Source organism: Hyla sarda, chromosome 3 (assembly GCF_029499605.1).
Source record: "Hyla sarda isolate aHylSar1 chromosome 3, aHylSar1.hap1, whole genome shotgun sequence".
Lineage (NCBI taxonomy): Eukaryota > Metazoa > Chordata > Amphibia > Anura > Hylidae > Hyla > Hyla sarda.
In genome coordinates this window covers 199,605,939-199,623,041 of record NC_079191.1, presented here as the reverse complement: position 1 = coordinate 199,623,041, position 17,103 = coordinate 199,605,939, and the positions used below count along the sequence as shown (strand labels likewise).

General features: G+C 42.1%; 1 protein-coding gene across 1 annotated transcript in view; it reads left to right on the top strand.

Moving 5' to 3' along the window:
• COL9A1 (collagen type IX alpha 1 chain) overlaps positions 1-17,103 on the top strand; it is a 187,484-nt gene that overhangs the window by 62,128 nt on the left and 108,253 nt on the right. Inside the window, exons 6-7 of the mRNA XM_056563580.1 lie at positions 9,990-10,073; positions 16,339-16,359. Of these exons, the coding sequence (XP_056419555.1) occupies positions 9,990-10,073; positions 16,339-16,359 (105 nt within the window). The remainder of the gene's footprint in view (positions 1-9,989; positions 10,074-16,338; positions 16,360-17,103) is intronic.

The window sequence follows — 17,103 nt, the reverse complement described above, 5'->3', positions numbered from 1 at the left end:
GGGAACAACATATAGTCCATTGTAACCAGTGGGGGTAAAAACTTCCCCTGTAAGGCCCTACTCTCGCATTATTAATTCCCTTCTTGGCAAGTGTTACTCATCCTAAAAAGGGTGGCCCCACACAGGAACTTCTCCCTATTTCCCCCTACAAACACTGCCATTTCACCTGGTTTTTATGTGGAAATAGGGAGAGTTTCCTGTGTGGGGCTGCCCTTTTTAGGGTGAGTAACACTTGCCAAGAAGGGAATTAATAGGGCGAGAGAAGGGCTTTACAGGGGAAGTTTTTACCCCCATCTGCTACAATGGACCATACGTTGTTCCCTTCCACCTTTTCAAGGAAAGCGTTACTCGTCTTAAAAAGGGTGGCCCCACACAGGAACCTCTCCCTATTTCCACCTAAAAATCCTGGGAAATGGCAGTGTTTCTAGGTGGAAATAGGGAGAGGTTCCTGTGTGGGGGGCGCCATTTTTAGGGGGAGTAACACTTGCCAAAAATGGAATTAATAATGTGAGAGTAGGGCCTTAAAGGGGAAGTTTTTACCCCCCCACCGGTTACAATGGACTATACATTGTTCCCTTCCCCATTTTAGAAGTCTTTGCATCACAACAATACTTGGTGGTGTAGCTCGCACATGGTGTTTCTGCACACCTTTCCTTTTGTTTGATTTAAAAAAAATTTGGGGTACATATATTTTATCCTAAGAATATTATTAAAAGTTAAGTTTTTCGTAATGCATATCCTCAATACTTACTTGTGCACACTAACATGTGCACACTATATGGTCTCCTCATACAGTATTATTTCACGAACCCAGCACACTCCCTATGCGTGTTACAGCAAGGCAAAATGTTCTACCCCCTATTGAGGCTCTCTGTGGCCAGAAATTGCTGTTTTTAATACATATTCGCCACAAATAAATTCGGACCAAACCAATTTTTTTTTTTAAATTCGCTCATCTCTAATGATCATATTCAAATTAAAAAGTATTCAGGCATATAGAAACATGCCCTCTTTACAGCCACACACACTTTCTCGAGTATAAGTCACAATAAATAAAAGCATTGCTGGCTTACAGTACTTCTGACCACCACCACTGTACTAAGTGTATTGTAATTGGTGGTGCATAAAGCTTTGTTGCTTACTGTACATTACAGGGAAAGGGACTTTTTTCTTTTATCTTGAGTCCCATCCCCTGTAAATGCATTGTGTAGATCTCCACATTGATAGTATAGGGCACTATGGAACGTAGAGTGTAAGTGGGAAGCAACATGTATTTAGAGCAACTCATATAAACATTTCTATGCAATTTGCGTAGATTGCACCCACAGCGTACCAAGATGCGGCGCCACCACCATTTATGGCAATTAGTGCATCTGTCTATAGAGTAGAGTATATACAATAGTGACTGTCTTTATTTCCAAAGTGTGCTCTGTTATAATGATATCACAATACTATTAGTCTTTATTCTTAGGCTGTGTTCTATATTGATGATGACAGAATAGTTTTAGACTTCATTTCTAGTCTGTGATGTATTATGATAATGCCATAGTAGTGTTTGTCTTGATTCCCAGACTGCTGTATTCAGATGATGATGTCATAGTAGTTACTTTCTTCATTCCTAGACCGTGCTATACTATGATCATGTCACAATAGCCTCTATACAAGGGTAGCATTTAAATTTGCAGCAAATGGTTCGCCTTTCTTCTTACAGAGGCAACACATTATTTGGCTGCCATAGGCGGAACTATTGGGCTAGGTTTCTAAACAAGTTTTTTCTTTCTGGAGTTTTTTTTTGTTTTTTTTTGGAAAAATGCCACTTCAGTTTTTGAGCCAAAGCCACAAGTGTATTCAAATTGAATGGGAAATATAAAAAGTATGGCCTTATAAATCTCCTTCATACTGTAACTACTTCTGACTTTAGATGAAAAAAACAAAAAAAATTTGAAGAAAACCTGTGTGGAAACCTAGCCTAAAGATATCATTCTGCTGTCTCCTCCCCTTGCTGAATTAGTGTGGAATTAATAGAAATACAGAATGGTCCCATAGACATGATCGGAGCACTGCTTCTCCTGAAGAGACCTGACCGAATCCCTTATTTATGAGGGTCATTTCAATGTATACTTTCTTAAAGTTTAGGTGCAGCATGTTCCCAAAACTTACAATGTGACTTTCAGTGGGTATGTTGTGGGCGTGATATTGATGTGACTTGCAAGACGCACTGTTTACACACTAATTTATGACATGCGATTTTGGTAAAAGTCACACAGTTTTATGCAATGGCCACTCCAGTCAGGAACAAGTACAGACAGCCTCGCCATACATATGTTAATAAATGACCTCCTTTTTATTCTATTGTAGATTGAGTTATTATTATAATTAGGGATGTCCCAATACCATTTTTTAAAGGCCGAGTACGAGTACCGATAATTTAATTCTAGTACTCGCCGATACCAAGTACGAGTACTTTTGTTTTAATGGGAATCTGACAGCATGGTGACGCGGTTTCTGACGCTGCTTACCGTATGATATGTAGGTTCCTTGTTGTGTACAATGGAGGCGGCTGCTGTAGTATGAGCCAAGATTTCTCTCTTCTCCATTGGACAGAACAGGGAATTTGCATTGGCGGCGAGACCAATGACCATATGGTGAGCAGCGGTAGAAACCGGGTCACCTGCACTATCTACCTATAAATTCAAGTTAGTGCAGGTGACTCTGATGTAAGATTGCCTTTAATAGTAGGTAGTATCCCCTTGCAGACATTAGCAGCAGCCCCCCGGCAGCCCCCCCCCGTGTAAACAGAAGCCCCCCTTGTAGACAGCAGCCCCCCTGTGTACCACAGCCCCCCCCTTTAGATAGTGAGCCCCCATTTAGACAGCAGCAGCAGGGCCCCCGTTTAGACAGCAGCAGCAGGGCTCCCCGTTTAGACATCAGCAGCAGGGCCCCCCGTTTGGACAGCAGGAGCAGAGCCCCCCATTTGGACAGCAGCAGGGCCTCCCGTTTGGACAGCAGCAGCAGGGCCCCCTTTTAGACAGCACCAGGGCCCCCTGTTTAGACAGCAGCAGCAGGGTCCCCCATTTAGACAGCAGCAAGGCCCCCCGTTTAGACATCAGCCCCTCCTGTAGACAGCAGGGCCCCCCTGTAGACAGCAGGGCCCCCCTTTAGACAGCAGGGCCCCCCGTTTAGACAGCAGGCCCCCCTGTAGACATTAGTAACAGCCCCCCTCCTTGCAGACAGCTCACCTGCGGCTGTCCTCTGTCGGGTGCTGCCGCTCCACTGCCCCGTCCTCCCGTCCACATCATGGTGTCCTGTGGAGGAGCATGTGACATATACATCACTCTGCTTCCTCCGTAGCTGGGCGCAGGGGAGTAGGTGGACTGACGTGTGTGTGTCACATGCTCCTCCATGGAACACTATGATGCGGACGGGAGGACAGGAGAACGGGGCAGCGGAGTGGCAGCAGGTATCGGACATGGTATTGGGGACATTAAACGAGTCCCTGATACCATGAAAATGGCTAGTATCGGCCCTGATACCGATACTAGTATCGGTATCGGGACATCCCTTATTATAACATCACAATTATGTTTATTCCTTAACTGTTCTATTGTGATGATGTTGAAAGCAGTAACAGAAGATAAATATAGGTCATACCTTATCAGGACAGAAGCAACACATTCACAGTGAGAACTCACGGCACTTGTTGAGCTCACAGATTCTAATCTATTGAATTTATTCACTTTAGTAGCAGAGTGGAAACCATTACACATACAAATAAACAGGCTGTGTCAAACTCAGCCAGAGAGCAAGTCAGCAATGCATTCCAATTGCTGCTCAATGACTTATGGGCTCCACCCTCTTAATCATGCTGATGATGTCACAATAGTGTTTTTTTTATTTATAATGGTGTAACAATAGACTGTCTTCAAGTATGATCTATGTTCTAATGTAAAATCCAATAGAAATGGGACCAAAGGAGTAATGTTTTTCGTTGAGGATAGTGTTATATTGATATGTGGAGACTTTTAGGCCATTTCTGCTCCAATTGGAATTCTGGAAAGAAAGGATATGCAAAGATTAAATCGCAAAACCCTTCTACAGACAGCTGTTTCAGGTTTATTGCCCCTCGGCAGTACAGAGCTGTCTACAGATAGGTATTCTTTCCTTCTAGAAAGATCACTGGCTTGGCTTGGCTCCAGTCATGTTCTAAAACTCTTAATTGGAGTGAAACATTGACTTTTTTGCTTTTCATATTCTTTCTTCCCAGAATTCCCATTGGACTGTCAGTGTACTGATAAGGGCCACCCTAAAACAGCTGTCCACAAATGGGTTTCCTTTCCTTGTGGAGAAATCTCTAGCTTGGCATACATTCCTAGTCATGTTCTTAGACACGTTTGGGGTTGTGTTCAGTCATTTAGTTTACATTGAAATCTGCAGCATAAAATTTGCAGCTTAGAATCCTGTGGATCAAATATGCTCAGGATACTTGTATGTGTGAATACACCCTTATGATGTATTCACACATGCAGTATTCTGCAGAGATTTAATGCGCAGGATTTTATGCTCAATGTAAACTAATTGACTGAACACAACTTCAAATCCTGCGCATCAAATCTGTGCAGAATACTGTACATGTGAATTGACCCTAAAAGAGGATCTGTCACATACAGTAGGCTTGTGAAGCTGCATACACAGTGCAGTAGGGCTTTACAAGCCTACTTCTGTCATACCTTTGTTGATAATCTGGGGTAATGGTATATGGATAATAAAACACTTTAGTAAACCTTTCAGAAGTTGTCCCGTCAAGTCCAGGAGGAGCGGCCCGGGATCCGCTATGCTCCAGGGCCGTAACGCCTCTCTCTGACTTTTTCACGCCCGCTTCCCCTCTTGATTGACACTAGGCATGCATTGTCAAGGAATAAGCAGAGAGAAGCATTGCTGCTCTGGAGCATAGCACACTCCAGGCCACACCTCCCAGTCCATTTCGGATGACATTTGGCGGATTTACTAAAGTGTTTTTTTTTTTAAATCAATATACCGCACCCTAAATTATCAACAAAGGTATGGCTGGCGTAGCATTGCGAAGTGCTACTACACTGTGTGTGCAGCTTCACAAGCCTATCTTATGTGACAGATGCTCTTTAACTACAATAAGCCTTTCTTAACCTTTCAGTTAAATACAGAGAACTAAGCTAAGAGCTGAGATGTAATGACTGAATGAGGCTCACTGTGTGTGCCCACACATCAAGGGAGACAGAAACTCCAGTGGTCTCGCCAAAGCAAAATATAAACATATCTTGAGGTGCAGAAAGAATGGAATGGGACACGTGGGTGGGTAGTTGGAGTACAAAGTGTCCCAACTAAATCAAGACAATTAAGATGGCTGCTGGAACCAAGAAAAAAGGCAATTATAGTAGGGATAGAAACATATTCCTAGATGTAACCATGGCAACAAAATTAAAAATATCCACTATTTAAATGCATGGCTGAACCTGGAGACTTAGAATAATGTGCCAGAAAACAGGTTATTTTACAAAGTTGTTTTCCTGTTACATGTTGTTTACATTTTTTTGCGACCTAACTACGAAAGGTATAGAACCCCTTTGGTTATTGAAAAATGAGCTTCAAAGATCTGCTACACGCATCTTTCACAGATTAAGCATGGATATGCAAATAAAGAACTGGTTAAGGAGAACAGAGAACATGCATAGAATTTATCTAACAGTACTGAGTGAGTAAAGAGAAACATGTCTATACCAAGCGGCTCAACATATAGAATCAACAACACTTGTATTTCAAATCGGATCCTTTTTATTGAACTTTTTGTTTTCATAACAGAAACAAACAAACAAAGGCACAATATATGATGCATGCGGAGACAGCTTCTCAAAGTATAATTGACAACATGAGAGCAGGCTCATCAGTCTGTGCGCGTTACATATATCAAGGATACATGAGAATATGCAATAAAACAAACAAACAAAAAAAAAAAAAAAACACATGAGCAAGAAAAATCCAGGCCTGTGAGAGCCAATGCAGACAGTAAGGCAGAAAGTACAAATGATCTGAAATGATCATTTGTGCTTATAATTTACAGACAAAGGTCGACTGAAACGGACAAAATGGGCCATTTTGGCCAATGATAATCTTATGCTTATGACCAGGTTCAGAGTCTAGTGCCTGCTCCTATGTAGACAGAGGCCCTGATTTACTATTTAAACCCAACCTACAGTTTACCAAAAAATGACACATTGCCCTCAAATTGCATCTGCACCAAATTTTATGGTACATTAAATAGTTAATATGGTTGAAAAAAGACATACGTCCATCAAGTTCAACCAAGGAATTGCACCAAAATAAACCTGCAAACCTGAAAAAGAGGTGTGACCGAATGGAAAAAGGGGTATGTTCTCACTCCCAGATGGAAATTTCCACCAAGAAAAAGCATCTGTGAATCCCCATAGTAAATAGAGTGGAATCCTGTAAGTCTAAAATAACATTTCACACTAGTAAAAACCCTACACACTTGGGTAAATCAGGGCCAGGATGACAGTCACCATTCCTTCCTATGTCAGCAGCTCCCAGACACTATCACTTTATATCAGTCTACTCCATCCTTATATATCTGTATGTCCATTCATGTAGAGAGTGATACCATAGAGAGCACTTCTGCCTTATTAAAATGACCAGTGCAGTGATGAAGTAGGGGAGTCCCTTCAATGATAAGCAACACAGTTATAAAACTTCCTTGTCTTTCATTTTCTGTTTCTAATACAGTTTTAGCTATATGAGATCTAGATGATGCTCTGTGAGTATTGGCTATAGAATTTATGAGATACAGCTTCACACTGCTCTCCTACCTCCTGCTTTTAAAGGGGTATTCCGCCCCTAGACATTTTATCCCCTATCCAAAGGATAGGGGATAAGATGTCAGATCGCCGCGGTCCCGCTGCTGGGGACCCCTGGGATCCCCGCTGCGGCACCGCACTATCATTACAGCACAGAGCGAGTTCGCTCTGCACGTAATGATGGGCGGTACAGGGGCCGGAGCATCGTTACGTCACGGCTCCGCCCCTCGTGATGTCACGGCCCACCCCTTTCAATACAAGTCTATGGGAGGGGGCGTGGCGGTCGTCACGCCCCCTCCCATAGACTTGCATTAAGGGGACGGGCCGCGATGTCACGAGGGGCGGCGCCATGACGTCACGCGGCTTCGTCCCCTGTACCGCCCGTGATTACGCACAGAGCGAACTCGCTCTGTGCTGTAATGATAGCGCGGTGCCGCAGTGGGGATCCCGGGGGTCCCCAGCAGCGGGACCGCGGCGATCTGACATCTTATCCCCTATCCTTTGGATAGGGGATAAAATTTCTAGGGGTGGAGTACCCCTTTAAGGGCTGAAAGAACGAAAATAGTCAATCACAAGCAGGAAGCATTGAATAAAGGTTAAAGAAAGGAATATGAGTACAGTAGGATTTAGCAGTGTGAGTTAGACCGCTGATCTGTCACTTGCTGCCCTTCGAACTTATTTAGAGCAGAACAAATGCAGTTATAAGACAACTTGCTTTCTGAAAAGCCAACAACATAATTGGAAATGGAGGCTGCATTAGGAGAAACATATCAGAGGGCAGGTAGGCAAAAAAAAAAAAATGTTACTGGCGTGCCCCTTTAACAGTTTCCCGCAAAATGTACAAAATACTGATTATTCTTGACATTGGCTAAAGGTTTAGGTTAAGAAGTGCATTATTAGTCTATTGTTAACAAAAGCTAGCCCCTTGCTAGATGTTAAGACATATAAATCTTATCTTCACATTCCCTGGGGCTCTGCAATATAAATCTAGTTTATCAAGGCTTAACATAATAAATAAATGTGGTAATGTCTTCGATCTTTGTTTCAATAAAGACATTTCCATAATATTTGAAGGCAGAACTTTCTTATCCTGCATTTGTTAATGTCAATTAGGCTAGCCCAAGTGAGAGGCGATGAAGCATGGATGTCTGGCCTGCGGAGCAGTGGAGGGCAGCCCATTAGATTGCACTGCTGATTTCCTATGTGGCATCCGAATAACCATCATGCACACAGAGGGCAGCAAAGTCTCAGTTTAGTGACCATGATTTTGCAAAATGATTCTGTCTGGTCGTATAAATGTATTTTTCCTGAGCATTCGGTTCTCTGTAGAACTAATGTGCACGCCATTTTCAACTGCAGCGTGTTCTGTCTCCTAGTTTCCATAGCAATGTTCATTTATGTATGAAAGGAATTCATTATCTCCCATAGCAGTTACCGTACAGCAGGCAGTTTCAAGAGACTTTAGCTCTTCATCATAGGCCACATTATGGAGGCCAGTCTACATATCTCACGGTGGTGAAACATTTCACAGGATCATAGCAGTCAGTCACAGGGAGCCCCTTGTGTGCCGGCCTTTATGCAGTGCATTCCATCAGTACGCACTGTAAATACAGCCCCTCTTTCATTAGTGACATTTCTATAATTGGTCGTTTTCACTTACTTCTTATAAGGCAGCGCCATATGTGATCCTATGTAGCAATTTTAAAATTTAGCATAAGATTACAAGGGCTCCTCTGATAACAGAATACATAGGATTTGTACGCAAGAGTTTACAATTTCAATGGCTGAAAGGAGAAGCTATTCCCTATCCACAGGATAGAGGGTATCTTGATGACCAGTGAGGGTCATACTGCTGGGAATCCCATCCATCGCAGGAATAGGGAGAAAATTGTCCCCAAAAGAAATAGAGCACACCAGTCAGTAATGTTGACCCATAGAGAATGCATAAAGTGCTAGCTCCGTTCATTTTTCTTTGTTATTGGTGGGGGTTGCAGCAGCTGAGCCCCATCAATTAGATAGTTGTCCTCTATACTATGGATAGGGGTTAACTTTTGAAATGGGAATATCTCTTTAAAGAAGGACACAAAAGATTCATGATTGGTGACTGTTAATTTATTCCCATCACAGTCTGGCTTAATATTTAGTGTAAAATTCTTCTACCAGTGTAATAAGCCCCAAACTCTATTAATTATTACCGACAGAATATGATATCATCAGGATGGCATCATTTGGAGCAGAATAAGCATCACGAAAGAAAATGACTGCACTGGTGTCATATGGCCTGTTTTATAGGTTGCAAAAGTTACATGTTGTTACATCACTGAGTTAACTCTTTAGATTGTTGTTAAAGGGGTACTCTGCTGCCCCAGCGTTCGGAACATTTTGTTCCGAATGTTGGGTGCGGGCGGCAGGGGTTGTGACATCACGGCTATGCCCCTATCACACCACACCCACTCAATGCAAGTCTATGGGAGGGGGCATGACGGCCATCACGCCCCCTCTCATAGACTTGCATTGAGGGGGGATGGTGTGATGTCACTAGGGAGCGTGGCCATGACATCACGTGGCCAACCGCACGAACACCGGGTGCTACACATAGATCGTTGGGGTCCCATCTGCGGGACCCCTGTGATCAGACATCTTATCCTCTATCCTTTGGATAGGGGATAAGATGTCTAGGGGCAGAGTACCCCTTTAAAGTGTTGCAAACTAGCTCTCCTTCAGAAAAAGGAAGCTACCTACCTGCTAAAGTAATTTCAGTATACAGCAGGGTACTAGTTGGCCAGAGAGATCATCATCTTTGAAATTTAGAGTAGGTTTAGTTTTTGTTGGTTTTACAAGTTTTAAGAAGCATCCCATAGTTCTAAGGGCTGCCACACAAGTCAGTAGCACTGTGTTTTTATGCATAAGTTTGATGAATTTGCATATTTGTCCTAAGTACACACCTCTTTTGGTTAAACATAGATATAAATAATCACACCTGCATGTGCATTTGATATGTCGATTTAATAAATGTGCTATTGTCTACAATATTTTGACAATATGACATGATGTACATATGCATACACTTGATTTACTTCTATTTATTATGTTTTTTTACACCAAATATTCAATAATTTGATGCCATTCCATTTTCTCCTCCAGTTTGACCTCCAATGGATGTTAATTCATTGTGATCCTCTAAGGCCTGAGAGAGAGTCCTGCACAGAGCTGGAAGCCATAAGAGGGGTAAGTGGATATAGATAGTGTCATTCTGCGAATGCTACAGATATAAAGAAAATATATAAAATGCCCTCTAAATGGAAGCCTTTAAGGGGTACTCCGGTGGAAAACTTTTTATTTTTAAATCAACTGGTGCTAAAAAATTTAACATATTTATAAATGACTTCTATTAAAAATTCTTAATCCCTCCAGTACTTATTAGCAGCTGTATGCTACAGAGGAAATTCTTTGCTTTTGGGATTTATTTTCTGTCACGACCACAGTGCTCTCTGCTGACACCGCTGTCAATTTTAGGAACTGTCCAGAGCAGCATATGTTTGCTATGGGGATTTTCTCCTGCTTTGGACAGTTCCTGACATGGAAAGAGCAGCAGAGAGCACTGTGGTCAGACAGAAAATAAATCCAAAAAGAAAAGAACTTCCTCTGTAGTATACAGGAGCTGATTTTACAAATAGCTTTAACTTTCTGGTATCAGTTGATATAAAAAAAAAAGTTTTCCACCGGAGTGCCCCTTCAACATAGTATCACTATAAAATAGCTTGAGTTGGCCTCAAATCTGTCCGAAAATGATCTTCTAAGGGGGGTGGGGGGTGGGGGGGGGGGATGTTCTCTCAAAGAAAATGGCTATTGATCATTATACATATTATATAATGGAAACAGTGGAAACAATAAATAAAAAAGTGTGTGATTCTTAGCTTAGACTAGACAGTCTACAAATGCACCAGAACAAAAGGGGCCCAGACTGTTAGAACATTTTGTGTATCTTTAGGCTGGGTTCACACAGTGTAAAATAAAAACAAAAATATGACAGTAAAGTAGATATAAAAAACATCAACAATTTTAATCTAATAATGTGCTCCAGTAATGTCTATGAAAAAGTGTCTGTAGGTGCACAAATGCAGTCATTTCAAAACTGGAATTACTGATGTTTTTTAAACAATGTGATCACATGTCAATAAATCACATGTCAATAAAACAATGTGATCACATGTCAATAAATCACATGCCAATAAAACAATGTGATCACATGTCAATAAATCACATGCCAATAAAACAATGTGATCACATGTCAATAAAACAATGTGATCACAGGTCAATTTTCAGTGTATTTTGTTCAGTAAACCAAGCCTGCAAAGTTTCTATCCTTTCTAATAATCAGTTTTAGAAACTGTCTTAAAGGGGTACTCCGTCCCTAGACATTTATCCCCTATCAAAAGGATAGGAGATTAGATGTCTGATCGCGGGGGTCCCACTGCTGGGGATCCCGGCGATCTTGGCTGCGGCGATCTGTGCCGGATGACTGGAATATCTGGAACATCAGTTAAACCCATGTATTTATGCTATACTCACATAAAGGGGTACTCCTCCCCTAGAAATCTTATCCCATATACAAAATATAGGGGATAAGATGTCTCCCTGCTGCACCTGGCATTCCTTTAGAGCGTCGGGTGCAGCACCGGAGGCTCACGACATCACTGTCACGCCCCGCTCGTGAAGTCAAGGCCATGCCCCCTCAATGCAAGTCTATGACGCCTGTCACGCCCCCTCCCACAGACTTGCATTGAGGGTGTGTGGCTGTGATGTCACGAGCCTCCTGCGCAGCACCCGACGCTCTAAAGGAATGCCGGGTGCAGCAAGGAGATTGCGGAGATCCCCAGCAGCTGGACCCCTTCGATCAGACATCTTATCCCCTAAATTTTGGATAGAGGATAAGATGTGTAGGGGCGGAGTACCCCTTTAAGTGAGGATAGCATAAATACATGGGTTTAACTGATGTTCCAGATATAATTTTTAAAGGGGTTCTCCGGTGCTTAGACATCTTATCCCCTATCCAAAGGATAGGGGATAAGATGCCTGATCGCGGGAGTCCCGCCGCTGGGGACCCTTGGGATCTCGCACGCGGCACCCCGTTTGTAATCAGTCCCCGGAGCGTGTTCGCTCCGGGTCTGATTACGGATGACCACAAGGCCGGCGGCGTGTGACGTCACACTCCGCCCCTCAATGCAAGCCTACGGGAGGGGGCGGGATAGCTGTCCCGCCCCCTCCCATGGGCTTGCATTGAGGGGCAGAGCGTGACGTCACACACCGCCGGCCTTGTGGTCGTCCTTAATCAGACCCGGAGCGAACACGCTCCGGGGACTGATTACAAGCGGGATGCCGCGTGCAAGATCGTGGGGGTCCCCAGCGGCGGGACTCCCGCGATCAGGCATCTTATCCCCTATCCTTTGGATAGGGGATAAGATGTCTAAGCACTGGAGAACCCCTTTAAGACCTTGTTTGCAACACATTTTGTTTATGGTTAATGCTCCACTTGCACAGGTTTAACATCCACCACTCCTTGGTTATAATGGTATCCATTAAACATACACAACAGGGGTTTAAATATAGGGGGACAGAGATGTCAGTTGCACCTGAGTCATCGTGCCTGAGGGGGTTCCAAGGCCTTTCTGCCAAACAAGAAGACACCAGTATTATAAATGGTGTATGATAGATGGGGCCTTGTTACAGATGTTGCATTGGTGCTCCAGAGCTACAAGTTATGCATCTGGTATACACTATAAGCTTTTCAATAGCTTCTCATGATGTATAGAATGGAGACAATGAAAGCCGATAGGTGATGGACGCCACTGTTAGTCTACAGCTGACAGATGCTTTCAATGGATGCCTATTATGGCAATCACTTAACATTAGCGTATAAAAATTGATAAAATGCTCATGATACAGTTCCTCACATAAGTGAGTCCACCCCTCACATTTTTGTAAATATTTTATTATATCTTTTTATGTGACAAGACTGAAGAAATGATACTCTGCTACAATGTAAAGTAGTGAGTGCACCGCCTGTATAACAATGTTAATGTTGTGTCCTCTCAAAATAACACAACACTGTCATTAATGTCTAGACCTTGGCAGCAAAATTGAGTCCACCCCAAAGTGGAGATGTCCAAACTGGGCCCAATTAGCCATTTCCCCACCCCAGTGTCATGTGACTTGTTAGTGTTACAAAATCTCACGTGTGAATGTGGAGCAGTTATCTTAAATTTGGTGTTTTCCCTCTTACACTCTCTATTACTGGAAGTTCAACATGGTACCTTATGGCAAAGAACTCTGAGGATCTAAAAAAAATAAAAAAATAAAAGAATATTTGCTCTACATAAACATGGCTTAGACTATAAGAAGATTGTAACTGAGCTTCAGCATGGTGGGCAAGACCATACAGCGATTTCACCGGACAGGTTCCACTCAGAACAGGCCGCGCCATGGTTAACCAAAGAAGCTGAGTGCACATTCTCAGTATCATATTCAGAGGTTGTCTTTGCTGCAGAGGTTAAAGGGGTGGGGTCAAAATGTGAAGGGTGTGATACCATGAGAGACTGAATTTATGGTTAACATATGCTATATGCTTTAGTATTCGGCACTTAGAGACCACCATGTTCATGACATCATGACAATAAATGTCACATTAAAAAATGCCCAGGGTGGCAGTATAACATAAAAATGCCTGTACTCACCTGCTCCTGCAAGTACCGTCTCTGTCATTGCTTCATCTACTGTGCCCTGACACATAGGAAACGCTCACTCAGCCAATCACTAGCTGCAGCCGTGACAATTTTCAGCCGGTGATTGGCTGAGCAGGCATTTCCTGTATGTCAGGACAGAGTAAAGGAAGCACTGACAGTGGGGACTGGCACTGTCTGAATGGCACCGGCATAGAATCAGTGACAGGTGAGTACAGTTTTTTTTTTTCCATATTATGCTGCCTTCTTGGGCATTTTTAAATGTAAGGCCAAGAATATGTTTTGTGTATATATGAGGAGCTTTCACATTGTGCATGATGGGCATGCTAAATATAAACAAAATACTGGATGTGAGTGATCAGTAATGAGTTATTCTATGACTACTGTTTTTGTTTTTACTTTACTTACTTGTAATAAAAGGATGATATAGCCTAAGTCATGAAAGGATGATATAGCATTAATCCACGTTCAGACATTGTGGTTTTTATCCAGATTTAGGCACAGTTTAGGTGGTAATGCACGTGAATGAGGTACCTTATACTCCATAAAAGATCAGTGTGAAATCATGACCATGCCATGTATTGTGTAATCTTCTACATGATTATTATTGAAGTGTCTTCATCAGCATAGAGTTAAAGGGGCACTCCGATGGAAATCTTTTTTTTTTTTTTTTTTTAAATCAACTGGTGCCAGAAAGTTAAACAGATTTGTAAATTACTTCTATTAAACAATCTTAATCCTTCCAGTACTTATTAGCTGCTGAATACTACAGAGGAAATTCTTTTCTTTTTGGAACACAGAGCTGTCTGCTGATATCACGAGCACAGTGCTCTCTGCTGACATCTCTGTTCATTTTAGGAACTGTCCAGAGCAGCATATTTTTCTATGGGGATTTTCTCTAACTCTGGACAGTTCTTAAAATGGACAGAGATGTCAGCAGAGAGCACTGTGGTCATGATGTCAGCAGAGAGCTCTGTGTTCCGAAAAGAAAATCATTTCCTCTGTAGTATTCAACAACTAATAAGTACTGGAAGGATTAAGAATTTTTAATAGAAGTAATTTACAAATCTGTTTAATTTGTGTCATATCAGTCCTGTCGGTAACAATTCCTGAATCTCACAACTAAATCTCCCTCAAAAAAAGTAGTAGCCCTCCTAATATTAACTGGCAATCTGACCATACAGATATATATTATTGGATGCAATTATTATTACTATTGTTTTATGTGAAATAAGAACTGTCTTTCTTATTTTAAATGAATCTGGAAAAACGAAAGCTGAGCTGTGATTTGTTGCTGCAGGCGAATCCGACACATATACCGTATAAACCCTTTCCGTTGCAGATTTCATGCTTTATGCTTCAGAGAAAGTTGTGTAGTTCTTTCCACAGTGTCCTTTGCTGCCACCTCTGTCTGTGTCAGAAACTGTATAGACCATGAGCAAATCCCCATAGCAAACCATTCTGGCTCTGGACAGTTCCTGACACCAACAGAGGTGGCAGCAGAGAACACTGTAGTCAAACTGGAAAGAACTACACAACTTTTTCTGGAGCATACAGCAGATGATAACTACTGGAAGGCTTAAAGGGGTACTCCAGGCATAGAAAAACAGAGAAAATGTATTACAAAAACAGCACCACACCTGTCCTCAGGTTGTGTGTGGTATTGCAGCTTAGTTCCATTAAAGTAAATGGAACCAAGTTGTAATACCACACACAACCTGAGGACCGGTGTGGTGCTGTACTGTTTTTAGAAAAAATATGCTCTGTTTTTCTATTCTGGGATAACCCCTATACGACTTTTAAAGTAATTTACAAGTCTGTATAACCTTCTGGCTAGCTTTTTCCTGTGGAGTACCCCTTTAAATAAATACACATAAATAGTTGAACATGCAGCATGAAGTCTGCAGTAGATCTGCAATATAAAGTCCACAGCAGATCTACAGCATCAAATGCACAGCTGATACAGTATGTATAAATATATGTATACATTTTTATTTATTCTATTATTATACAGATTTGCTGTTCTGGACACTAGGGAAGCTGGGTGACTAAAAATGTTTATAATGGAAGTCATGTTGGTTATCACCCAGCTTTTCCATAGGCAGATATAACTACGAATGACAGATTTTGAAGAACTTTTTCTGAGGGAGGATGTACATTAAATGTGTGCTAATATGTCATGAAAAAGCGTTCAAAATAAAAAATGAAAAACTACTTGAGTCATGTATGCAGCTTCCTGATAAGACTTGGGTTACAAGGTGACTGCGTGGGAATTTCATATTGGGCCGGTACAAATGAATGTATTCTACTGGATTGAAGAGGGTGTTCTCTGAGGTCAATAACCCTTTCCTGGCAGCTCCAAGTAAATGTGGTAGGGGTATTGTATTACAGTTTCAGCTTCCAAAGGAAGGGTTAAGGGACCTTCACCATCCTACCTTTCCCATCCCACAGCCAAAGCATCTTCCAATCATTACCACCCTCCTCCCAGAACATTAATAAACATAAGGATGTGAGCCTTCTCCAGGGCTTACCTTGCTACTTGTGTTAGCTCATTCACTTGGGGGATTTACTTGTGGGTCCTAATAGTGGACAGGGGCTAAGGATACTGTGATTTCTTCCCTGGCCATAGGTTCCACCATGGCTAAGAATGTCAGGGACAGCAGGGCCTTCCTGCTAGTGCTAGTCTTACACCTCGCCAGCATCTCCTTAGCTCAAGTAAGTGTCACCTAATTTCCTTCATTTGTCTCTTCCAGATCACCCAAGTATTGATACAGGTAAGAGATAGCTTTCATTCTAATATATAGGACTAGAGTTTCCGGAAGTGCTATCATCTGCCTGAATATATGTGCAATGTGTACTTATAGCAAGGAAAGTGTTAACTGATTAATAATGTTTTGTTACTTTGTTGGTTGTTTACAAAAGTTTATAGTTCCACATGATACAATGTATACTGAAGTGTTTCCTATTGCATAGTGTTCTGCCCTTAGCTTACTTACAGACCAAGAGTAAGGTAATGGTTTTACGTCAAGAACTTGTAGATTTCTTATGCAGCTAATCCCTCCCGGGCATGCCAATTACATGCCAATTACATGCAAAATACATGCCAATTACATGCCAATTACATGCAAAATACATGCCAATTACATGCCAATTAAACACCAGTTTCATTACTGGAACAGTGATGCAGCTAGCTTTACAACATATAGTGAGTCTGCGAGAAAGTGAGCCACAGGGGGTTGATTGACACTCATGGGAGAAGATGACAAAGATTTAGGCTATCAAGGGGTTAATGAGAATGTATCTCAGGGGCTTTTGTGCTATAAAGGTAGAAACAGTACAGTACTGAGGCTTAGGTGAGAAGCAGTACACATGGATCAAGGAATAAGTAGTGTTCATGCAGCAAAGGTGTTTAGTTATGCAGGGGGGATAAGGGTGCAACGCGGGGTTCCGGAGGTGATCTATGCTTTCTATGGAAGCAGAACATAGGGTCTCAGGTAGAGTTAATGAAAGTCTAGTGC